Source organism: Adiantum capillus-veneris, chromosome 15, assembly GCF_014529385.1.
Source record: "Adiantum capillus-veneris isolate H3 chromosome 15, ASM1452938v2, whole genome shotgun sequence".
NCBI lineage: Eukaryota > Viridiplantae > Streptophyta > Polypodiopsida > Polypodiales > Pteridaceae > Adiantum > Adiantum capillus-veneris.
The window spans coordinates 111,927,319-111,953,208 of NC_140945.1; the positions used below are offsets into that span (position 1 = coordinate 111,927,319).

Genomic DNA, 25,890 nt, shown 5'->3' on the forward strand with positions numbered 1-25,890 from the left:
CTTTTCATCTGGAGTAAGCTTAGGTTTAGCAATTGTGTTAGCCTTACCCTTAGATTCATTAGAAGAATTCTTTGCTGAGAGACTGTTGGAAGATTGGTTAGAAGAGTTATCATTCTTACCATTCTTACCGTACTGAGGGTTTTGAGACGTCTGCGAGGTACTTGTGGAAATCTTGTTCTCCTTAGGCTTTCCCTTGTTGTGCTTCATCTCCTTTGCGAGAGCAATCGCTACTGCCTTGTTGAGATCGATTGGATCAAGAACCTCGACATCGTACTTGATATACTCGTCCAAACCAAAGAGAAAAGCCTCTTTGCGCTCATCATCCGATTTTGAGTTCCTAGCTACAAAACACGATTAGAAAAAGACATGACTGGCATACCATTTTGCTTGAGAGAGCGTCAATCGTCCTTCAATCGTGCGAGGTACTGAGGTGGCATAAACCGCGCCTTGAGCTTGTCTTGGAAATCAGCCCAATCGAAGGAAAGGGGAGTGAGTCCGTCGGCTTCCTCTAGGTGCGCGGCTAGCTGTGCCTCTTGCCATGCGTGGTACCAATTGATGGCATCATCGGCAAGGTACATAGCTGCTGTCAAAACTTTGCTATTTCCTGTCTTCTTAGTTGTCGCAAAATAAGCATTAAATTGATGCAACCAAGAATGAATAACCGTAGCATCCATCTTACCGTCATACTTACTAAAAGTCAACTTCTCTGTGACTGGATGATTGGAATCCGAATCGTGGCTTGCGCCACTTGATGAACTCCCACGATCTTTGGGTGGTTCGGTCTTCAAGGCAAGTACCTGTCGAACCAATTCTTGAGTTCGTAGTTCTCTTTGAGCATCACGCTCGGTCTCCAAGGCCGCGCTTCGTGCTGCCGCTTCCTCCTTTCTTAGTTCTTTTCTTTCTTTTCGAGCGTCGCGTTCGCGTTCTAAAGCAATGCGATTTTCTTCTTGTTGTGCGGCAAATCTTGCGTTTCTTTCGTCGCGCTCGCAGTCCTTAGCTACTTGCTCACGGTCCTTAGTTGCTTGTTCTTCGGCAAGTCTTGAAATTCTTTCGTCGCGTTCACGGTCCCTAGCTTCTTGTTGTTCTGTTTTGGTTGCGAGTTGTGCCAATGCAAATCGATTCGTTTCTTGTTGTTGTGCCATCATGTCCAACATCGACTTGACCATCATCTCCAAAGGAGTGAGTACAACTCGTGGCGTAGATGGCGAAGGGGGAGGGTCGAAAAAGTCTCCTGGTGGGGAAAAATCTTCGCCGCCTCTCTCATGCTCATCACCTGTATGCGAAGTATCCATTCCGCTTCGGGTGATGACCATGCACTATGATCTTTGGTTCTTAAGTTCACTAGGAACTTGGGTTCTTGAGGGTCTTGGGTTCTTGGGTTCTTGGGTTCTTGAGGATCTCGAGGTTCTTGAGGTTTTCTTTCGCTTGCAAATCGCGTTTGAGAAGGATCTTCTCTTCACCCGAGTTCTACTCCTTTTTGCGGGCGCACCCCTTGGCGGCCTTGCGCTCACAAAAAGGTTGCTTTTTCCCACCTTACGTCGATTGGCCGGCCACTAAGTGCACGGTCCGCTCTCGATGAGTGAAAAGAGGCACAAGGGGAGGCTGGACAAGCCCTTCTTTCTTGGGATTCCTGTCACTCTTCAACAAACACGATTAGGAATCGACACACCCAAGCGAACTTGGGTTCGTGCGACCTCAACAAGTAAAAAAAATTCTTGTGGTTCTTGTGGTTCTTTCCTTGAGTGATACAGAACACTGCCAAAGCTCTGATACCAATGTTAGGTGCAGCGGAATGATTGTTTGCGCTTTGCTCAAGATGAGTGCTCCGAACTGTGCTCAAGGTTCCTTTTAGTTCTTATGGAAGAAGGAGCCTTCCGTTCTTAATGGAAAGTGCTATGATCACAAACAACGTGAATGGACACTGTGCGTGCGAGTGTATGAGACTGAGAGGTAGAGAGATAAGAGAGATACGACACCAGAGACGTTGTAAAACCCTCCTCCGAAGGCCCCGCTATGGTCGGCAAGAGTGGTCTACTTATTGATTGCACAAAGTGGTACAATGACGATGCAATGGACTGATGCAACCTGGGACTATGCCGATGACGACGACAACTTTAGGGCTGAAATCTGTGGTCTTCTATCTGCTGAATTTCGGGACTGTTTCGGTGGCTGAAAATGACTGTTTTGGCTGCGTTTTTATGACTGAAAATGGGGGTTCTTCTGCAACCAACTAGGGTTGAATTGTCTGCTGTCCACGAAGGCTGAAAACGCTGCTGTTCTGCTGCGGAATGGGCTGAAAACCTAAAATGCTGATCTGCCTGCTGAGAGTTAGTAAAAACGCTGGCTATCTGGGGAAAGCTGGCGATCATGGGAAAAAACGCCAGGATCTGGAGTCGCTGAAGGTGTGCAAAAACGCCAGGGTTGATGGGAAACCCAAAGCGCTAGGGCTGGTATCTGCTGAGGATGCGAGAACTGCTAGGAACAAAAAACGCTAGGGTGCTTGAGGGTGTGGCAAGGATGGGGGAATCAAAAACGCCAATGGTTCCTACTGGGGTTCTGCTGAGAAGGTGCCTGTTGAGCATGTGCTCCTGCTGCCTCTTCTCCCAGAAAGTGCTAACTTGGGTTTGCTTATATATTAACTTAGCAAAATTGCCCTACCTACTTTTGTTGGGAAGTCACTTAAAAATAATAAGTGAAAAATACCAAAAATAGGGAAAATAGGCTAAATGCACTGGAAAATTCGCCTGACTGAATCAAATGGATTCTAAAGGGAATACTGATGATCATGTTGTGTGCAACCAGAGGATATGCATCTATGCTAAGTGACGGTCTACGAATAGACTCACAAAAGTGCCAGATCACTGCTAATCTAGACTTGACTAGACTGACTGAACCCTGATCATGCTGTAGCTTGTCCACGGACACATAGGGTTGGATGTGTCACGTGACAATGCTGTACAGTGATCTTTTTGTTGTAGGCATCCAAGACTCCATGCACTCGGAACATCCATGGGATCCCCAACAAGGCGTCACATCCTTCCAGCGGCATGATGTAGAACTCTTCTGTGTCCACATACGACTGAATATGCAGACGCAACTTTCCAATAATGGGAGTAACACAGTCTGAGTGGCCAGGACATGCCAACCCTGCCTTTGCTGTGTACCCCATCTCTTCAGCTCTGATGCCCAACTTCATAGCTAGCTCTGGTGAGATAAAGTTTGCTTTGGCACCTGGATCAAAGAAGATGAGTGCCGTCTGATCCCTAACTTTACCCCATGCCTTGCATAACTCACTGGCATCTGTACTGGGCCTATCACCCACCATGTCTGGCACCAAACCTGCCGTGGGTTTAGGCTTCTTGCCTTTCCGGTCTTCTTTATCATTTGAGTCAGCAGGTCTTTTCCTTTGTGGACAATTGGTAGCAAAGTGACCAAGCTGCTCGCATATAAAGCATTTATTTTCAGCCATTAGGTGTCACAAAGTGATGACGTGTCTACTCGAGAGCATGCGAGAAACCCTAACCCTAACTGCTGTTGAAAACCCTAATTCTGGAAACCCTAACCCTAAAACCTGCAAACCCCAAAATCTGTCAGAAACCCTAAAAACAGCAGAAATCCTAACCCTAACTCTAACCCTAAAAGGACAGCAAGCTGAATCACGGAAAAAGCGCTCACATGATGACGCGGCACCGTACGGAAGCTTTCCGGATTTTGCGCTTGGAAAAGCATGTTTTTGCTCTACGCAAATGGAGATAGAAAGAGAGAGAATCCCTTGCTTTATTTTCTAAAGCTCAAGAGAGCTTGAGAGAGGAAAGAGCCTTTGCTTTTATTTTTAGGCTTTTGGGGCTCTGCTGTTGGCATCCCTTGTAAAACATTAAATATGTGGATTGGGCTCCCACTCTGCAGAGTATCTGGACGCAGAGTCTGAGAGTGAGACCCGATCCCCTCTTATCCCCTCTTGTACTTTGAACACTGATTAATACAAAAAGAAATACCGAAAGGGGCGCCAGTCTTTGGAGCCAATATCTCTAGGCATGAAACTCCGTCGAGCCAATGCAAATCTATTGTGAACTGTGAACTGTTTTAAAGTGGTTACTTGGTGCTGTCGTGATTGATTCTTGACCTTGGGAGTGTCCAAGTCTGTTACAGTGGTATTAGAGCACGACCGATTTCTCTTCTACAGGAAATCCGATCCCAATATTTTTTTTTCCGCAACACCTATGGCTTCACGCAAGGATCAGTCAATTCCCTCTGCATCCGAAGATGCTGGCAGGGATCACAACGAAGATTCCGACAGAGAGTATGGCCCGCCTCGGCCTACTCAGGCGGACAACGAGAGATGAAGCGTCGTCAATTGATCGGCGATGCAACAAAGATGATGCTTAGTTTTACAAAGGACCCAAAATTGGCAAAATATTTGAGCGATACTTCTTTTCAGGAAGTGCACGAACAGTGGCAAAAAACCACACCACCACCCCCGAAACCCGCTCTCAAGAAACCTTCTGCTCACAAGACATATTCAGAGAAGGAATTAGAAAAGGTGGTTGATGCACGGATTGCTCAGCTTTTTGACGCGCAAAACAAAGCTAAAAAGCATGGCAAAAAGCAGAAGAAAGGCACTGACTTCCCGGGCTATTTGGGCCGTCAGTCGACATTTGATAAGGCAAAGAAACAAAAGAAGCGTGTTCGATTTGAAGGAGTACCCAATTCTTCTTCTTCTTCTTCTTACAGTTCTTCTAGCTCTTCAGATTCGAGTGAAGAAGACAGAAAAGGCAAAAAGAGAAGCAAGAAACAACGCTTCGGAAAGGGCAAGAAAAAGGCAAAGAAGTCTAAATCTCGCCCAGTGAGTGACAATTCTACAGAGGACTCGTCTATAGACAGTTCAGACTCTGATGACAGCAACTTCTATGCGAACAAGAAGAATTTTTATAAAGCCAACCAGTATGACTTTCTGGAAGATAAAAGCAAGAAAGTCCGAAAGTTTAAGGAAGGTGGACAGTCGATCAAATTTGACACTTTTTTAGGATATAAAGATGCTTTGAAGGCTTTGTTTTTTATAGAGCAGTTTGACATCACTTTCGCAAGAGGACGCTACTCAAAGCACTCCAAGATTCGGAGAGCTGCCTCTCATTTTAAGGGGAATGCTCGAACTTGGTGGTCCACGCTTCTTTTAAACAAGACTGCGCCAGTTAAATGGCTAAAATTTAAGAAGCTTTTTATTTCTTCTTGGTTGACTCAAGAGTATGAACGCGATATACGAGCTGCTTGGAACCATCTTCGGATGACCAAGAGAGATACAGTGGATGCTTATTGCGAGAGATTCTAGAGCTCTTTTCTACCCGCCTCTTCATTCAAGAAGATCTCGTTCAGAGAACAGATTAAGCGGTTTACCTTGGGTCTACCTACAGAGATACGAGATCACTGCTTGGAATAGAAGTCAGCTTCTATTCAGGAGTTGATGAGTCATGCGAAGCGGGGTTTTGCCATTCACTCTGGCAGACTGACCTACCCCACCGATGAGGTCATCACACAACAAGCCGAACAGACTTCAGCGAATGAACGTAGAAAGAGAAAGAGCAACCCAAAAAAGAAGGATGCACGACCCAAGCTTACTCCTGAGGAGAGAGCTCGCTTCATCAGGATGGGGAAGTGCTTTGGATGCGGGGAACATGGACATATCTCCGCGAAGTGCCCTAACAAGGCACCGAATGAACAAGATAAAGAAAGGCCAGAAAGTTCTAAAGCAGCTGAGAGATGCGGCAGAAAAGGCAAATAACAAACAGAACTGGTACCACATGGCGTGGGACCTGAACCGAATCAGATGAATGAAAGTACAAACTTTGCCACTTTTGGGGCAAAGTGAAGGATCAGGAAGCTCTTTTGAAGGAGCCAAGGTCAACTTCTTTTCACTTGGAAATTGGCGGCTCGATTTGGAACTACGTCCGATAGGCTGAGACCACAAGCGGAGGTAGTTCGAGTGGCACCCAGACGGGATGTTGCCATTACACCGAGCATTGGCAAACTTCGTTTGCAATGACAGGGGTGTTTAGGGCACCCGAGTGACGTTCTACTCGAAATCCCTTGGTACCACAAGAACTACGCCGTGGTTGACTACCGAGCCGAGAAAGCGACTCTGACAAGTGAAGGGCTCAGAGATTGTACTTGATGAACTTCAATTTCTTTACTCATTCTTTTGGGAGAGAACTGAACCATGGATAAAGGTTGAATATGTTTTGACCTGAACAAAAGAACGCCAAGATTTTTCTCCACACTCATGCCGATTGCTTTTTAGAGGGCCTGAAGATCATACCATTGATCTGATACCTGGAAGCACACCACCGAACCGGACACCTTACCGTGTGAGCCGAGCACAGAATGAAGAGATTATGAACCAAGTGAAAGACCTCTTGGAAAAGGGTCTTGTCCAGCCTAGTACTTCACCATATTGCTCTCTAGTGTTGTTGGTTTTGAAGAAAGACGGATCTTGGAGAATGTGCATCGATTATAGAGCTCTCAACAAAATCACCATCAAGAACGGATTTCCGATTCCTAGGATTGATGATATACTCGACAGATTCCAGGGATCCTCATGCTTTAGCAGGATTGATTTGAAGAGTGGGTATCATTAGATCAGAATCGCGCAGGAAACGTCTACAAGACAGCTTTTCGGATGACTTTTGGATTATTTGAGTTTTTGGTGATGCCTTTTGGCTTAACCAATGCTCCTGCGACATTTAATCGGATGATGGACAGGATTGTTCGAGAGTACAGGCTATTTGTTGGCACTTTCTTTGACGATATCATTGTTTTCTCCAAGAATGAGACAGAACACAGAGATCATTTGCTTCAGGTCTTTCAGGCATTACGAGATCACAAGTTAGTGATTAATGCAAAGAAAAGCGAATTTTTCCTACCAGAGATACACTTTTTGGGACACATTGTCTCAGCAACAGGAGTGAAAATGGATACGGCCAAGATCGAGACTATCCGTGATTGGCCCGATTTGAAGAATGTCCATGAAGTTAGAAGCTGCTTGGGACTGTGTTCGTACTACATGCGGTTCATTCAAAAGTTTTGCAGAGGTAGCTTCCCCTTTGCATATCTTGACACAAAAAGGAGTCCCTTTCTCGTGGGGACCCACAGAGGTGACTGCCTTTCAGACATTGAAAGAGAAATTGACTACGGGATCAGTTTTGACTTTGCCGGACTTGCAAAAGTCATTTGAAGTATATTGTGATGCTTGTGGTTGTAGTCTGGGTGCGGTCTTAATGCAAGAAGGCCATGTCATTGCTTACGAGAGCCGATTGTTCTCAAGGCCGGAAATGACAGCACAGATTTATGAGAAAGAGCTTTTGGCGGTTATCCATGCTCTTACTCAGTGGCGGCATTACCTACTCGGGGCGGATTTTACTGTCTTTACAGACCATCAGAGTTTGCGCTACTTCTTGTCACAGAAGCAGCTTTCGGAAAAGCAGATGCGGTGGGCGAACATCTTGTCACAGTTTCACTTCCAGATTGTCCATGTGCAGGGATAGAAGAATGTGGTGGCAGATGCTTTGTCTCGGAAGCCATTGGTTCTGGCTATTTCCGTGATACATCATAGGAGCTTCGAGGATATGGTCAACCAATATGCCACAGATACAAATTTTGCAGACGTTTTCACGCGGATACGGGATAGGGAGACAGTAGCGGGATATTCCATTCGAGATGGCTACTTGATGAGAAAAACCATGTTGTGAGTTACACAGCCGTTGAGGGAAAAGGTTATGACTGAATGCCACTGTCCACCTCTTATCGGTCACCGCGGCATTGCTACCACCATGAAAGGGGTAGAGAGATACTTCTTATGGCCGAGACTCAAGAAGGATGTGGAAGAGTTTGTGCGCAGTTGCTTAGTATGCCAGAAGGTCAAGTTTGACAGGCATAAAGCACAAGGATTGTTACAGCCTTTACCCATATCCACCCGCCCCTGGGAAAGTATTGCAATGGATTTCATTTTTGATCTCCCGAGAACACAGAGTGGTCACGACAGTATCTGGACTGTTATTCACAGATTTAGCAAACAGGCTCATTTCATTCCAGTGAAGAAAACAGTCAAGCTGGATCACTTAGCGAGACTGTTTGTGGCCCAGATCTTCAGATTACATGGCATGCCTGAGACGATTGTCTCCGACAGGGACCCCAGATTTACGAGTTTGTTTTGGAAGGCAATTTGGGAGAACATTGGCACGCGGTTGCAGTTATCGTCATCGTTCCACCCGCAGACTGACGAGCAATCTAAGATTGCCAATTCAGTGGTTCTAGATTTATTGAAGTCTTATATCTCGAATCAGAAGACTCAATGGGAAAAGTACCTACCTTTGGTGGAATTTGCCTACAATAACACGATACACTCTTCGACGGGGAAGGCGCCATTTGAGATTGTTAAAGGTGCTATGAAGGTTCCACCCTTCCTAAGCACGAAAGATAAGATTTTTGAAGCGGATGACGCGAGACTTAGATACGGCTTTTGCCAAGGTTCGCGAGACTTTGCAGAAATCTCAAGAACGACAGAAAAAGGCAGCGGATGGCCATCATCGCGACTTGAAATTGAAGGAGGATGATTGGGTACTCTTACATTTTGAGAAGGCATGCCTAAGAAAGAAAAAGGGAAAGGAGAGGCTTTTTCCAAAGCTTAGTATGCGATACTACGGACCTTTCCAGATATCTGAAAAGATAAATGATGTCTCCTTCCGACTGAAACTGCCTGATACTTGGAGGATTCACAATGCATTTCATGTGAGTCTCTTGAAACCTTTTAAAGGTGATGTGCCTGATGATGGGCAGCCTGATGAGCAACCCGAAGTAGAAGAGAACGAGGAGATCCTTGTTCCTGAACAGATTTTGGCACATAAGGATACGAAAAATAAAGGTAAATTCCGAAGGCAGTTCTTGGTTAAGTTCAAGAACTATCCTACATTAAATGCGAAGTGGATGGAGGAGGAGGACCTGGCAGATACTCCTCAGATTGTGAAACTTTACCTAGAGGGTTTTGGTTTAGCATAGTCTACTCCAAATGGAACCCTGAATTCAGCTTGGCCGGAAATCTAGTGCAGTGGGATGCACAAGAGGCGAGTTACTTCGCTCCTTTGTCAACAGATACCTTGATTTTGATACTAGAGTCACTAATGTCTCTTTGAGCTTCAGGGATACTAAAAGCTGAGAGTATTCTGCTGTATGACTTTATGAAATGGAATTCCTAATGATGATACTGATTTGTTCTTGACTTCTTTTTAAGTGAAGGAACTGATAGACGAAATGACTGCAGCATTTTGGTCTGATTGATCTCGAATAGAGGGGTTAGTCAATTGGACATCGATGAGGTCCCGATTGGATCTAGATGCGATTGCTAGCTACATTGCTTATATATCATGGTCTAAGATCCAAATGAATGTTGAATGTCATGCGATGTCCTGTGATTTCTAGTGATGTCCTGTGATGTCGTGTGATGTGACTGTCGATTGGTACATGTGCTAGATGTATGTTCCTAGTATGTAGGGACTAACAGTCAGTGTCTGCTAAGACAGTTTATGGCCTCTGTCTATTTTGCAGGCGTAATCGAGGGCGATTACAATACTTTCAAAAGGGGGGTATGTCACAAAGTGATGACGTGTCTGCCGGAGAGCATGTGGGAAACCCTAACCCAGACTGTTGTTGAAAACCCTAATTTTGGAAACCCTAACCCTAAAACGTGCAAACCCTAAATCTGTCAAAAACCCTAACCCTAACCCTAAAAGGGTAGCTGGCTGAATCTCGGAAAAAGCACTGACATGATGACGTGGCACCATACGGAAGCTTTCCGGATTTTGCGCTCGGAAAAGCATCTTTTTGCTCTACGCAAATTGAGATAGAAAGAGAGAGAATCCCTTGCTTTTCTAAAGCTCAAGAGAGCTTGAGAGAGGAAAGAGCCTTTGCTTTTACTTTTAGGCTTTTTGATTGGAAGCTTTTGGGGCTCTGCTTTTGGCATCCCTTGTAAAACATTGAATATGTGGATTGGGCTCCCACTCTACAGAGCATCTAGACGCAGAGTCTGAGAGTGAGACCCGATCCACTCTTGTACTTTGAACACTCATTAATACAAAAAGAAATACCGAAAGGGGCACCACTCTTTGGGGCCAATATCTCTAGGCACGGAACTCCGCCGAGCAAGTGCAAATCTATTGTGAACTGTGAACTGTTTTGAAGTGGTTATTTGGTGCTGTCGTGATAGATTCTTGACTTGGTGTGTCCAAGTCTGTTACATTAGGACCTTTTCCTCGAGCGACTTGCGCACAAATGGCTTCCTTTTCTATTCTTTGCCTGCGCTCCAAAAGTCCTGGCTGAATCCTTGTCTTTGGTGGCCTTTTCTGACCCCTGTGACGCATCAGGAGCCGTTTTCACAAAGGGCTTCTTCGCTGAATTTTTCTTTTGCTGCCCTCCTTTGTCGTTGCTCGGAAACCCACTGTCCTCTCCTTTCAACAAGGCAAGACCAGTGTTAGCAACTTCCATTAGTTGAGTGAGCGTAGCCACTCTATCCTTGGTACAGTAATCCCGAAGCCCTTTAGGCAGCCCACAGCAATACTTCTCTATCTGCTCTGTCAATGGCACAAATCTGTAGGTCACTGAGAGTAACGCTTTACAAAACCTCCCATTGTACTCCAGCAAGCTCTTGCATGTAGCCGAAGTAAGCTGGTGCCAATCTGTCATGACATCGGCTTCAAATTCATTTGACAGCCAAGCAGATGCAAACATTTGCTTGAAGTAAACCCAAGTGGCGGGTGCCTGGCCTTGCATTAACAATGTCGTCCACCATGTAAGCGCATTGTCCTTTAAGAAAGTGGCAGCTTTCCTGACTTTCGAGGTCTCTGTAAAATTCTCTCCTGCATAAGCTGTATCAAACTGCTGGAGGAAAGTGAGAGCCTTTGCTTTATCCTCAAAGCCACTGAAAGTACTGAACTTTACAGCTGCACCACCTTCTTTGTAAGCTTTTGGCTTCTCTAGTGCCCCCAAGTTGTCATAAGGAATGGTTTGCAACATGGGCACTATAGTAGGCATGATCGGCACATCTTGGCCATTAACATTTTGCGTCACAGGTGCGATATCTGGCTGTTGTCCAGAAAAACCAGCCATGCCAAAATGACCCTGTGGCACCCCAAACTGACCCTGGTTGCACTGAAAACCTTGCTGCATGCCGATACTACCATACATGGGGTTTGGCATCATGCCTTGCATACCCCCAAACACTGTTCCTGGCATGTACATCTGACTTCCAGGCGCATAACCAACCATACTTTGGAACATTGATCCACCCCTGAAATACCCAGGATGTACCGTGGGTGGTGGAAAAACTGGGTGCATTGCCTGGTATCCAGTTCCCTGTCCATTCAAGGCAGCATGCGGGCTCTGAAAGGTGGCGGGCTGAACTGGCATAACATGTGGAATAGGCGCTCTAGCCACCTGTTCAAGCAAAGGAGGAACCTGTTTTGGAGCCCCTGACTTTGCAACATGCGAGTGTTCCGTTTCCTGCTGAGTCGCATTAAGTACTTGGGCTTGAGCCTCAACAAGCTCCGTACGCCCTGTAGGTTGCCTATTTTGGTGTTGCATTGGTGGCGCTTGCAAGAACTCCATAAACCTTGGATTCTCCACCAGCTGCGAAAAGACATTCACCGCGACAACTAACTGAGTCCTGAACGCATCATCCTCAAGTTGCCCAGTCATAAAGCCCTGTACTATTGGAGGGACATTCACATTGACAAGAGGTACATACTGACGTGGCCGTGAGCTCTCGCCAATCTCAAAAACCATAGGGATTTCCTGTTTGTCCTTTGAAGAGGAATCCTCTTCCAAATGCCCTTCCCTTTGTCGTCCATAGTGTAATCCCGCGTTCATGTACTCTGTGTCTTTACCCAAAACCACCGAGGCTCACTTCTTGAGGAAAAAGTGATTGATGATCCCGGGAATAGAACCTTGAAACTGGCCCATGGGGCGGTAGGCTTTGGCTTTCACCCGAAATTCTTTACTTTAGACACACAGAGAGAACGTGCAAAGGAAACCTGCGACGAAAATTAACACTTAAGCACACACACGGCTCGGTAGCTAGAATGCTCCGAGCAGATGCCGACAACCTGTAGGCCCTAAAATTGGTGCCCCTTTCGGTATTTCTTTATTCTTTGAGAGGGTAAATTACAAAGTAGAGTCCTCGAATCCTTTACCTGTATCCCTCTAGATACTACCTGATTTGGCCAAATTTCGGCAGTATAACAACCCCAAAACTTGCGCGAAACCAATTCCTCTGCTAGAACTCACTTCCACTGGCGTATACCCTCTGATTCCAGCCCAAAATCACTAAATTCAGCTCGCAGTATTTACTGGTTTTTGCCCTGTTTTCAGCCCCAAATAGTCCCCTAGCTGTCCTCTGCCAATGGGGCACGGTTCCCAAGGGTTCTGGCGTCCGTATGGCTGAAAAACAGTCAATTTTCTGCATATACACAGCGCTGAATTTACACCTGTACGGTGAGGTTATGACCCTCACCGGTGCCTGCTTTGGAGTAGCAGCTAGCTACCCCTGTTCCTGCTCAAAGAGGCTCTTGCCTCAGCACAAAAGCATGAACCCACACAGCTGTACATCAGTCAAATGAAGAGCCCTCTCGTGGGGCATCACATAACTGCACGTAGGGGAGAGAGTAGTGTGTAGCATGCAGGGCATCACTCCTAGCACCACACTGTACATGAGAAGGAAAGAAAGCACTCCACAGCTCTTAACCTGTGACAAAAACCAAAATGAGGCTCCTCTCAGCTTAAAATTCAGCGCCAACATTTTGTGTGAGAGGCAAGTTCATGAAAATCTGCCACTTGGCGCATTTACAAGCATTTGCCCGTTTCGAGGTTGCCACCTAAAAATCTCCCGACAGGTTGCTCAGTTGACTTCGCGGCAGAGTTGTAAAATGTTCCCCTAGTCACACCGGAGGTAATGACGCGAACACATTTCACGGCCCAAAATAGCAGTCCCCTAAATTTTAGGAAATGATTCCGTTGGGCTCCCACTGGTCATCTGACCATCTATCCTCATTGGGACCGCATCCAAAAGTGCAATGTGGCCCAACTGACGGATACTTTCTGTTGGTAGTCCCACCTTGACTTTGTGCCTTTATTGAGTTCACTTCCTAGTATCCACCAACTTGCTAAGTGCGACGGGGGGACCTATATGATCTTGCTCTGAGCCTAGACATCCTCTTACTATACGAATTCCAGTGCCGACCACTTCTCGTCTGCGGGTGAAACTACCGTTCACATTGGCCATACAATGTCCACCGTTTGCTACTTCAAAAAGAGGGTCTCAAAAATAAAACAAAAATCATTGGAAAGAAACCAACAACTAAAGTTAGCAGTTGCCACTCCTCGTGACATAGTTAATAGCTGCCACGTCCCCGTGATAGTAATGCCCTCTAGAGAAAGCTATGTCAAACTGTTGTATGAAGGCCAAAGCCCTCGAAGCGTCTCGGAATCCAGAAAAGGTGTCAAATTTAATTGGCTGTCCACCTTCTTTAAATTCTCGAACTTTCTTGCTTTTATCCTCCAGAAAGTCATACTGGTTGGCTTTAAAGAAATTCTGCTTCTTTGCATAAAATATGTGATCATCGGAGTCCGAACTATCTGAAGACGAGTCCTCTGTAGAACTGTCAGAAACTGGGCAATATCTAGGCTTCTTTGCTTTTTTCTTGCCTTATTTGAAGTTTTGCTTTTTGCTTCTCTTTTTCCCTTTTCTGTCTTCTCCGCTTGAGTCAGAAGAGCTAGAAGAACTGTCAGAAGAAGAAAAAGAAGAACCGGATACTCCTTCAAATCTGCAAAAGCAGATTGACGACCCAAAGAACCCGGGAAGTCGGTTCCTTTCTTCTACTTTTTGTCATGCTTTTTGGCTTTGTTGGTTGCGTCAAAAAGCTAAGTAAATTGTGTATCAACCACCTCTTCTAATTCTTGCTTTGTAAACATCCTTGGAGCAGGAGGTTTCTTGAGTGCCGGTTTGAGGGGTGGCTCCGTGGTTTGCCGCCATTGTGAGTGCACCTCGTCTAAGGAGGTCTGGGTCAAAAATTTTACAAATTTCGGATCCTTCGCAAAATTTATCATCATCTTTGTTGCATCGTCAACCAATTGTCGATGCTCCATCTCTTCAATCTCCGCCTAAGTAGGCCAATGCGGGCCGTACTCCTCGTAAGAATCTTCTTCGTAATTTCTTTCCGCATCCCCAGATGCAGAGGAAGTCAACTGATCTCTGTTTGAATCCATAAGTGTCGCGAGAAAAGGATCGAATTTCCCGGTAGAAGAGAAATCGGCCACGCTCTGATACCACTATAACAAACTTGGACTCTCTAAGTCAAGATTCTACCGCAACACAGCAGAGATTCACTTCAAAACAGTTCACAGTTCACAATTGATTCAACACCGGCCCGGCGGAGTTCCGTGCCAAGAGATATTGGCCCCAAAGACAGGCGCCCCTTTCGGTATTTCTTTGTTGTATTAAATATGTGCTCAAAGTACAAGGGAGTGGGAGGGTCTCACTCTCAGACTCTGCGTCCAGATGCTCTGCACAGTGGGAGCCCTGCCCACACTTATAAAGGTTACAAGGGATGCCAAAAGCAAAGCCCCAAAAGCTGCCATATTTTTAAAAGCTCTCAAATAAAGCAATTTTGACTCTCATAAGCTTCATAAAATAAAGCAACACTTCAAAAAGCTCTTCCCAACTTTGCGTAGGCTTTTAGCATCCATACACTGCCGTAAACGCGGAATTCTGTAAAGCCAGTGCCATGTCCGCACTCCGTGTTTTCCGTCGAGTTTTGTGGGCCTGCTACGACACTATTTCAGCGTGCCCTTTTTATTTTTTGGGACTGTCCACGCCAAGGGGAGGGTGTGTTTGTGTATACGACCTGCCACGTCACTGGTTTGTGACACCAAGATAAGCCCAAACTCGCCTTTAGAGAAAAGTGCAAGGTATAGACCCATGGTACTTCGCGGAGATGTGTCCTGTTTCCCGCATCCAAAACACTTCCCCTCTTTGATGTAGCTGGCTCTTTCTCAAGGAGTGAGCCGGGGTCGTGCATCCTTATCTTTCTGATCTTGGGGGCTCTTCTTCTTTCTACTGTCATGATCTCATCTGTGGGGTAAGTCAAACTGCCTGAGTGTATGGCAAAGCCCTGTTTCGCATGACTCATCAGTTCTTGAATAGAATCTGACTTTTGCTCTAAGCAATGATCACGGATCTCCGTAGGAAGTCCCAAGGTAAACCGCTCAATCTTTCTTTAAACGAGATCTTCTTGAATGAAGAAGCGGGTAGAAAAGAGCTCCAAAATCTCTCGCAATATGCGTCCAAGGTATCTTTCTTGGTCATCCGAAGATGGTTCCAAGCAGTTCGTATGTCGCGTTCGTACTCTCGAGTCAACCAAGAAGAAATAAAAAGCCTCTTAAATTTCAGCCATTTAATTGGCAATATTAGAGTGGACCACCATGTTCGAGCATTGCCCTTGAAGTAAGAGGTAGCCCTCCGAATCTTGGAGTGCTCTAAGTAATGCCCTCCAGAGAAAGCTATGTCAAACTGTTGTATGAAGGCCAAAGCCCTCGAAGCGTCTCGGAATCCAAAAAAAAGTGTCAAATTTAATTGACTGTCCACCTTCTTTAAATTCTTGAACTTTCTTGCTTTTATCCTCCAGAAAGTCATATTGGTTGGCTTTATAGAAATTCTTCTTCTTTGCATAAAATCTGTGATCATCGGAGTCCGAACTATCTGAAGACGAGTCATGTGTAGAATTGTCAGAAACTGGGCAAAATCTAGGCTTCTTTGCTTTTTTCTTGCCTTTTCCGAAGCTTTGCTTTTTGCTTCGCTTTTTCCCTTTTCTGTCTTCTTTGCTCGAGTCAGAAGAGCTAGAAGAATTGTCAAAAGAAGAAGAAGAAGAAGAAGAACTGGACACTCCTTCAAATCTGACATGCTTTTTCTACTTTCTTGCCGAGGCAAAAGCAGATTGATGACCCAAATAACCCGGGAAGTTGGTTCCTTTCTTTTGCGTCAAAAAGCTGAGTAATCCGTGTATCAACCACCTCTTCTAATTCTTGCTCTGTAAACATCCTTGGAGTAGGAGGTTTCTTGAGTGCAAGTTTGAGGGGTGGCTCCGTGGTTTTCCGCCACTGTGAGTGCACCTCGTCTAAGGAGGTCTGGGTCAAATTTTGCAAATTTCGAATCCTTCACAAAATTTATCATCATCTTTGTTGCATTGTCAATCAATTGTCGATGCTCCATCTCTTCAACCTCCGCCTGAGTAGGCTGATGCGAGCCGTACTCCTCATGAGAATCTTCTTCGTGATTTCTTCTCGCAACCCCAAATGCAGAGGAAGTCGATTGATCTCTGTTTGAATCCATAAAGTGTCGCGAAAAAAGGATCGGATTTCCTGGTAGTAGAGACATCAGCCACGCTCTGATACCACTGTAACAAACTTGGACACTCTAAGTCAAGATTCTACCACAACCCAGCAGAGATTCAATTCAAAACAGTTCACAGTTCACAATTGATTCGACACCGGCCCGGCGGAGTTCCGTGCCAAGGGATATTGGCCCCAAAGACTGGTGCCCCTTTCGGTATTGCTTTTTTGTATTATATATGTGCTCAAAGTACAAGAGAGTGGGAGGGTCTCACTCTCAAACTCTGCGTCTAGATGCTCTGCAGAGTGGGAGCCCTGCCCACACTTATAAAGGTTACAAGGGATGCCAAAAGCAGCAAAGCCCCAAAAGCTGCCATATTTTTAAAAGCTCTCAAATAAAGCAATTATGACTCTCATAAGCTTCATAAAATAAAGCAACACTTCAAAAAGCTCTTCCCAACTTTGCGTAGGCTTTTCAGCTAGAGTGCGTAGGGGAAAAAAAAAAGCATTCGTACACTGCCGTAAAACGCGGAATTCCGTACAGCCAATGCCACGTCAGCACTCCGTGTTTTCTTGCCACAACAACATTTCAGCGTGCCCTTTTTATTTTCCGGGGCTGTCCACGCCAAGGGGAGGGTGTGTGTATACGGCCTGCCACGTCACTGGTTTGTGAAACCAGGATAAGCCCACATTCACCTTTAAAGGAAAGTGCAAGGTATAGACCCATGGTAGTCACCCACAAGACAATATAACCATCAGTTCCATCATGCATAGTATTGACTAAATACCACGACATCCCGCCTAACGTCGTCACTGCCCCATAGTGGGTGTAGAACTAGGTACTAACATATGCTCCCAAACACCACACCCCACACGCACACACACGAGCATACATCAACACAAAGTTCAGCGTACTAAGTTTCTGTCATGACTCCGGAGATCAAGGGCAGACTCAACCATAATGAAGCCTAGCACTAAAAGAAGCATTAAATCAAAAAAATTAGCACAAAAATGAGGTAGTTGATAGGGCATACGCACCACAAAGACAGAAAGAATTAGCACAATATCAACTGGTCGTATCCATTCATGGCATTGTTGCCTATTCCACAGGGGAGATGTATTTTGCCCAATCCCATGACGCCACAGAAACAGGAAAATCAGTAGATGTCCTTGCAGGAGAGTGGGCCTCCGCCATAGAGACCATTGGGGCAGATCTTGTGATAGGGCTGGTCACTGACGGGGAGGCATCAAATAGGGCAACCGGAGCTATTTTGGAAGGCGCTTATCCTCACATCACGGTGTCCTTTTGCATGGCACGTTGCCTTAACAACCTCTTGAAGGATTTCGGCAAACTACCTTGGATAGAGCCTCTCATTGCATCCACGTCCAAGGTGGTTGCTTTCATCAACAACCACAACATACGGGGGGCAAAGTGCTTCTAAAGTATTGTGAGACCCGCTTTGCCTACAACTATTGTAAGGTGCAGCGGAATGAATGTTTGAACTTTGCTAAAGATGAGTGCTCCGAACACTGCTCAAGGTTCCTTTTTCTTATGGAAGGAAGAGCCTTTCGTTCTTAATGAGAGTGCAGTGAACACGAACAAAGTGAATGGACATTGTGCGTGAAAGTGCATGAGACTGAGAGATAGAGAGAGAATAGAATACGACACCAAAGATGTTGTAAAACCCTCCTCCGAAGGCCCCACTCTCTATGGCGAGAGCGGTCTACTTACGATTGCACAAATCTCTACAATGCTTCGACTTGCCGACGATGTCGACGACGATGGGCTGAAATCTAAAAACTCTAAGGGCTGAAATCTGCAAATCTTTATCTGCTGAATTCTGACTCTATATCAGGGACGATGTCGATGGCGACGATGCGACGACGACGCGCTGAAAACGCAGATGCCGAAATCTGCGTTTTCTGGGCTGAAACTGCAAGCTTCGATGGATCCCACCGTACAGCGAGGAACTGCTGCAGTAAAGTGAGATCTGCGAGGTTCAGGACTTGTTCTGCGAGTGCTAAAGGCTGAAAACTGAAAACGCTTGTCCTATGGCTGATTCTGTCGCAATGATCTACAAAAATATTGAGGTTGATCTGCAAACCAAAAACGCTAGGGCTGAAATTGGTCCTGCTGCTGCCGGTTGTCCTGCAAATGCAAAACGCTAGGCTTCTTGATGGGTCTTGATGCTGCCAGGGCTGATCTGCTGTGCAACAATCACCAGGCTGCCTGTAGAAGAAAACGCTAGGTCCTTGCAGATGCAAAAACGCTAGCCTTGCTGATGGGGGGGGGGGGGGGGGGGGGGGGGGGGTCTTCTGAGAAGTTGCCTGTTGAGCAGTGCTCCTGCTGCCTCTCCTGCCAGAAAGTGCTAGTGCTAGGTTTTTATTTATACAAACTTAGCAAAATTGCCCTACCTACTTTCCAACAAAAGTCACTTAAAATAATAAGTGAAAAATGTCAAAAATAGGAAAAATAAGTCTATGCACTGTAAAAATGCTAATGATGGGATCTGACTCGAATCTTATGGTCATGCTGTGTGCAACCAGAGGATATGCATCTAATCTAAGTGTCTGGACATTGCACGGTCTGCGAACAGACTCACAAAAGTGTCCGATCACTTCCTATTCTAGACTGACTTGACTGAACTGAACCCTGTTCAGATCACTTCCTATTCTAGACTGACTTGACTGAACTGAACCCTGTTCATGCTGTAGCTTGTCCACGGACACATAGGGTTCGATGTGTCACGTGGCATCCCCTCCCTCCTGAGGTACTGGTACCGAACTATATGGCGTCGAGGGAGATCGCCAATAACATACGGAATCCTGGAAGGGACTCTTCGCCGGCCCACTCTGATGTGTGGGTCGTGCGGTACTTGAACTTCATAAAGGTCTGCAACGCTTGCTTCTTTGGGCCGCGCCGAAAGCGGCACAAAGTCTTCTGTGGCTCCTTCGATGCTTCAACTTTGTCGAGAGTCATGCTTCGTTCTTCTTCAAGAATCTCCATGGCTCAAAATTCCTGAAACCGTTTCCAACACAAAACCATGAACATACCTATTCCATGTAAAGTGAGTGGAAAAAATCATGTCGTCCTAATAGACTATGCATGCAATGTAGATGAACAAAGAGACGGAGTGTCAAACCGTTCACCACACACAAGCAAACAATGAGATCGAATCTTTCTCTTTTGATCTAAAGCAATCAACAGTGGCAATTCACAACGGGAATGCCCATGCTTGGTGTTCATACTTTCATGTGCTCTTTCTACAACTGTGTTGTGCCAAGGAAGAGACATGGAATGTGGCTTCCTTGAATGCATACTTTTCAGCTTTTCATGAACAATCCGCATACATTCGTGCTCATTCATGAGTGAAACGTGCTCAACATACAATATGTCATGCCTAGTAAAAGGGATCACATAAAGACACTTACGAAAATACAGGAAACGACCCCCGAATGAAACACTCGAACAATGCGTGCGTACTAATCATGCGAACACATAATACTTCCTGTAAAGATTCTTTGGACCTAGGCTCGAGAGCCAAGATCTGTCCTTCGTGATTGATCGAATCTGCAACGAGGTTAGCTTTGCTAGAAAAAGCATCAACTAACACATCATCCTTGTGAACAATCACATCATCTTCATGCAAATCATCATGCTTGTGAGAAATCACATCTTGATCATCATGCTTGTCATTGTCATCGAAATCAGCATGCTCATCATTATCATTCAAATCATCATGTTTATCATCATACAAATCCTGTGTATCATGCTTTGGAGAAGAAGAAACTGAGATAGTCTCCTTTTCCTGATTCTGTTCAAATTGCGTCTGCACAATTGAAAAGAGTCGCAAGCACTCTTTCATGTGTTGGTCGCTCTTCTCTTTTCTTGCTTTGTCTTCCAAGCGGGATTGCTCGTACTTACGCTCGATGGCTGCCAATCTTTCTTCGCGTTCACGTGCTATGCTTGCCATTCGTTCTTCGTATTTCCGTTCTATGACTGCCATTTTTTCGTCGCTTCCTAGCTTGCTGTCCATAAGAGTTAGTGCAACCCTTGGCGTAGTGGGGAAGGGGGAGGGTCGGAAAACCCTCTTGGTGGGGAAAATTCTTCTTCACCTCTCTCATGCTCATCACCTCCAGCGAAGTATCCATTCCGCTTCGAGTGATGACCATTCTGAAGTCGTGGGTTCTTGTGGGTTCTTGTGGTCTTGGGTTCTTAAGTTCACGAGGAACTTGGGTTCTTGGGGGTCTTGGTTCTTGAGGTTCTTGAGGTTCTTGCGGGTCTTGAGGTTCTTCTTTTGCTTGCAATCTGTGTTAGAGAAGGATCTTCTCTTCACCCGAGTTCTGCTCTTTTCCGCGGGCGCACCCCTTGGCGGCCTTGCGCTCACACCAAGGTTGATTTTTCCCACCTCACGTCGATTGGCCGGCCGCTAAGTGCACGGTCCGCTCTCAATGAGTGAAAAGAGGCACAAGGGGAGGCTGGACAAGCCCTTCTTTCCTGGGATTCCTGTCAATCTTCAAAAACACGATTAGGAATCGACATGCCCAAGTGAACTTGGGTTCGTGCAACCTCAACAAGCAAAAAATTCTTGTGATTCTTGTGGTTCTTTCCTTGAGTGATGCAAAACGCTGCCAAAGCGCTAATACCAACGTCAGGTGCAGCGGAACAAATGTTTGAACTTTGCTCAAGATGAGTGCTCCGAACTGTGCTCAAGGTTCCTTTTTCTTATGGAAGGGAGAGCCTTTCGTTCTTAATGAGAGAGTGCAGTGAACACGAACAAAGTGAATGGACACTGTGCGTGAAAGTGCATGAGACTGAGAGATAGAGAGAGAAGAGAATACGACACCAGAGACATTGCAAAACCCTCCTCCGAAGGCCCCACTCTCTATCGCGAGAGCGGTCTACTTATGATTGCACAAATCTCTACAATGCTTGGAGTTGTCGACGACGATGAGGACGACGACGAGACGGACTGAAATCCAAAAACTCTAAGGGCTGAAATCTGCAAATCTTTATCTACTGAATTCTGACTCTATGTCGGGGACGATGTCGATGGCGACGATGCGACGACGACGCGCTGAAAACACAAATGCTGAAATCTGCATTTTCCGGGCTGAAACTGCAAACTTCGATGGATCCCACAGTGCAGCGAGGAACTGCTGCGGGAAGGTGAGATCTACGAGGTTCGGGATTTGTTCTGCGAGTGCTAAAGGCTGAAAACTGAAAATGCTTGCCTATGGCTGATTCTGTCGCGATGATCTGCAAAAACGCTGAGGTTGATCTGCAAACCAAAAACGCTAGGGCTGAAATTGGTCCTGCTGCTGCTGGTTGTCTTGCAAATGCAAAACGCTAGGCTTCTTGATGGGTCTTGCTGCTGCCAGGGCTGATCTGCTCTGCAACAATCGCCAGGCTGCCTGTAGAAGAAAATGCTAGGTCCTTGCAGATGCAAAAACGCTAGCCTTGCTGATGGGAGGAGGGTCTTGCTGAGAAGTTGCCTGTTGAGCAGTGCTCCTGCTGCCTCTCCTGCCAGAAAGATCTAGCGCTAGGTTTTTATTTATACAAACTTAGCAAAATTGCCCTACCTACTCTCCAACAAAAGTCACTTAAAAACTATAAGTGAAAAATGTCAAAAACAGGGAAAATAAGTCTATGCACTGTAAAAATGCTACTGACGGGATCTGACTAGAACCTGATGGTCATGTTGTGTGCAACCAGAGGATATGCATCTAATCTAAGTGTGTGGACATTGCACGGTCTGCGAACAGACTCACAAAAGTGCCAGTTCACTTCCTATTCTAGACTGATTTGACTGAACTGAACCCTGTTCATGCTGTAGCTTGTCCACGGACACATAGGGTTGGATGTGTCACGTGACAACTATCTTATGGTAAGCCACTTTGTAGAGTGTCAAAGTGTAGTGCGGCATCAGTACAGAGTTTGTTGAGACTTCCCATGCAATGCGGCATAAGTACAGAGTTTGTTAAGACTTCCCATGCAAGTACAGTCGTAGGGATCATTTGTACAAGGTAGAGGATCCTCAGTTCTGGGAGTCTCTAAAGACTATTGACAAAATGGTGAAACCAGTGATCCACTTGCTTAGAGTGATGGATGGTATGCAACCTTGCATTGGCAAGGTCGATGCAGCGATGGATCGCATGGTCGAGGCGCTTGAAGATCTTGAGAAGCACCCCGATAGGCTCGAAGAAATCAAAGACCTTTGCAGTAGCAGGTGGAATGCCTATAGTTCACCTCTTCATGGTGCAGCTTTCTGTTGGACCTAGAGTTCCAAGGTGCAGGACAAGAGCATGATTAGGAGGTGAACACATTGGAACACCATCTTGAAGAAGCTTCACCCTGATCGTGACATGCAGTGCAAAATCAAGGATCAGCTTGCATTTTACAAGGATATGCGAGGATCATGTGGGACAGCCGATGCCCAAATTGATCGCACCAAGATTTCCTCCGTCTTGTGGTGGCAAGAAAATGGTTCAGATGGTCCCGATCTTCAGTGACTTGTCGTCCGCATTCTCAGCCAAGCGGTTAGCTCCTCTTGCTTGAGCAATTGTGGAGTGTATATAGCCACATTGCATCTAGAAAGAGAAAGCGACTTAGAGTAGAGAAAGTAAATGACCTTGTTTTTGTCAGTGCAAACTTCAGACTACTTTGCAAGTCAGCATCCAAAGTGACAGATCCTTTTCTACAGTGGGAGATGGAGGCAAAGGTAGAGGTCCTTGGAGAGGTGGGAGGATCTACGCATGAGGATGAGCCTATGCAAGAGGATTGGGATGATATTCATAACGTCGAGGACACCACTACAGATTGGGAGATGGGATGCTCTTCTGCCCTACCCAGAGGTGAGCATCAGGCATGAGTCATGACTCATTGCTCATTGGTTTTTGATATTTGTTTCCTTTGTGGCCACCGGCTTTGTCCCCTTTTTGTATTGCACTACCACACGAGTGATTGAGTCATGTACTGAGGATCCTCTACATGTCTTTGTGTAGCGCCTTGGCTGGCCTTGTAAGCCATCTTTATATTTTATCATCTTTTTGCTCCAAGCTTTTGTGTGGAGTCTGGACTATATTCAACTTTGAGTTAATGTTCTTTCTATGAAGAATCAAGATGCTTTTGTAAAGGATGTATGTAGTGCGCAATCGCGTGTAAGCCTTAAAACTGAAGAATCGTTGCAAAGCATGCCTAAATAGGATTCTACTTGGACTAATGGGTGTGTATGGCTCTCTACTAACATATAGGTTAAATCCAACCTAATTTGAGCATATTTCAAGCTTACCGTCTGGCCCCCGTTCCCTTTCCGCTTTTCTAGGGGGCACCGCTCCAGAAACGTTACAAAGGCCCTCATTCTGTGTAACTCTAGTCTAGACAATGCGTCTGCAGCCACATTCTTACTCCCAGCCGTATGAAGGATCTGGAAGTGAAACATGTCCAAAAGCTCTGCTCCCCAAAAGCGTCACAAATGAAAAGCATGGGCTGATCCGTGATTTGCACCACGTCAACAGGGCTACGTTGCATATAAGACAAATAACTGGTGCAGGTGGCAGCCTGTCCGTATAGGCTGCGACATCAGCAGGGCTATGTTGCATATAAGACAAATAGGTGGTGCACGTGGAACCATGCATGAGGCATAGCTATTTCAAAAAAAACCAATAACTATGCATCGCATGACCACTGCCTTGCATGCTCATGTGAACAAGAACATAAATCAACAAACATGCCCATAAAAAATCTCCTTCACCAATGTTCCTAACTATTCGTTCATTTCAGCAAAAAGCTATTCGACAATTTTATGTACCTGAACACAACGAATTTGCATACCAAACATGACAAAAAGAAAGCAGGCCCCTTACACTGACCTTGCAAAGTAATAGAGAGTGGTGACTTTCCAAAGAGGCCCAAGATGATAAGAGGTTCTAAAAAATAACCAATGGAACGACTCGTTCCACAATTGTGAACAAGGCCTCGTCCTCCAGCCAACAAGCCAGGTTTGTAACGCAATTTGGTACCTGCACAAACATTAAGAAATGATGGAAAGCCCAAAAATCCACAAGTGCTGTAAAACATTCATACTTGAATTCTATTCTGATTAGCCTTATTCAATCCCAACAAGATGTTATATGCATGCAAATAAAAAAGGTACATTATAAGACGTATAATCCAAGTTCAAGTTAATAGATTCACTATCAAAATGGACAATAACCCCTACTGGGGGCAGCATTGATGTATTTATCATAACAACCCTGGGTGCTTCAACCCAGTCAGGACCGCTATGAAGCTTTACTCAAATCAAACCATGACACTAAAAGTTCCAAAAATGAGTAAATCTAGCGTGGCAAATTAACCTAACCAAATTCTTAATGGGGCGTTTCGCAAGGCATGACAAAGATTACGATTGGTTGCCAAGAAATTTCAGCACAGGAGCTAAATCAATGACCTGTTTCGTTGATCTCGACAACGGAGCCATTGCTGATCTTCTCCAAAAGGCGGAGGAAGGAGGCTTCATAATCGCGCAAACCAGGAGCGGCGTCATCTGTACGAATTTCTGTGATGCGTACGGGGCTTCCCGTCAGCGTGGATAGCACCAGGCGGTGCCTAAACTGTTGCGCACCTCGCAGGTGCACTCCCACTGCCATCGCTGCGAAGTTCTAGTGGACTAGGAGCTTGCCTGATGTTTTGGTGTGCACATTCAAAGGCTGCGTTCAGACTTGCCCGGAACAAGAAGTGAGTGGGTGTGATCGATCTAGGGTGGGATGAACGAGAGCCGTAGATCTTGAGCAAAGTAATCTCTCACGTGACAAGGCTAAAATAATCTATATTTATATTTATATATATAAATCCATGCAGGTCTTCGTTGCTGATAGCAACGACAACGCTGTCTTGTATCAATTCTCTCTCTAGATGCTCCACCTTTCTATACGTGTTGAATGTATTGTCTAGTACCTTCGTGCAAAGTTTGATGATTGGCCCACATCGAGAAGCATTGGAGCAATGTTGACGGGGATAACAAAGAGCCTAAGCACGATGATGATGAAGATGATGAGGATAGGGATGTTCACATGCAGTTGAAGGAGGAATTGTAGGTTTTGATAAAGCAGCTCGAGCTTTGTCATGACCTACTTAAGACTCGTAGACATGAATATGTGGTATGGATGATGTAGAGCTTAAGTGTGGAGGCGGCAACACCTCTCTTTCTCTCTCTTTCGCTGTCTCACTATTGTCCCCTGATCAGAGAGCACTGCCTCGAAGGCATCGACGAACAGAAGAGCGATGGACATGTGTGTGTGTGTGTGTGTGTGTGTGTGTGTGTGTGTGTGTGTGTGGGGGGAAGGGCTTCCTCCCCCCATTATATATAGTATAGACTATATTTATATCTATAGATATACTATATAAAAAGGACAAGGATGGAGCTCCATGTGGCGGTAAATGCTTGCACCCAGGAGCTTCCCTATGCC

The 25,890-nt window shown here is 45.6% G+C and overlaps 1 protein-coding gene across 1 annotated transcript in view; it reads right to left on the reverse strand.

Annotated features, from left to right (window-relative positions):
• Window positions 1-25,129, reverse strand: part of LOC147441288 (RNA cyclase family protein) — a 47,500-nt gene extending 22,371 nt beyond the window's left edge. The window contains exons 1-2 of the mRNA XM_086482968.1: window positions 24,873-25,129; window positions 24,295-24,444 (exon numbers count right to left, since the gene is read on the reverse strand). Of these exons, the coding sequence (XP_086339094.1) occupies window positions 24,295-24,444; window positions 24,873-25,071 (349 nt within the window). The 5' untranslated portion in view covers window positions 25,072-25,129. The remainder of the gene's footprint in view (window positions 1-24,294; window positions 24,445-24,872) is intronic.
• Between the last annotated feature and the right edge of the window lie 761 nt (window positions 25,130-25,890).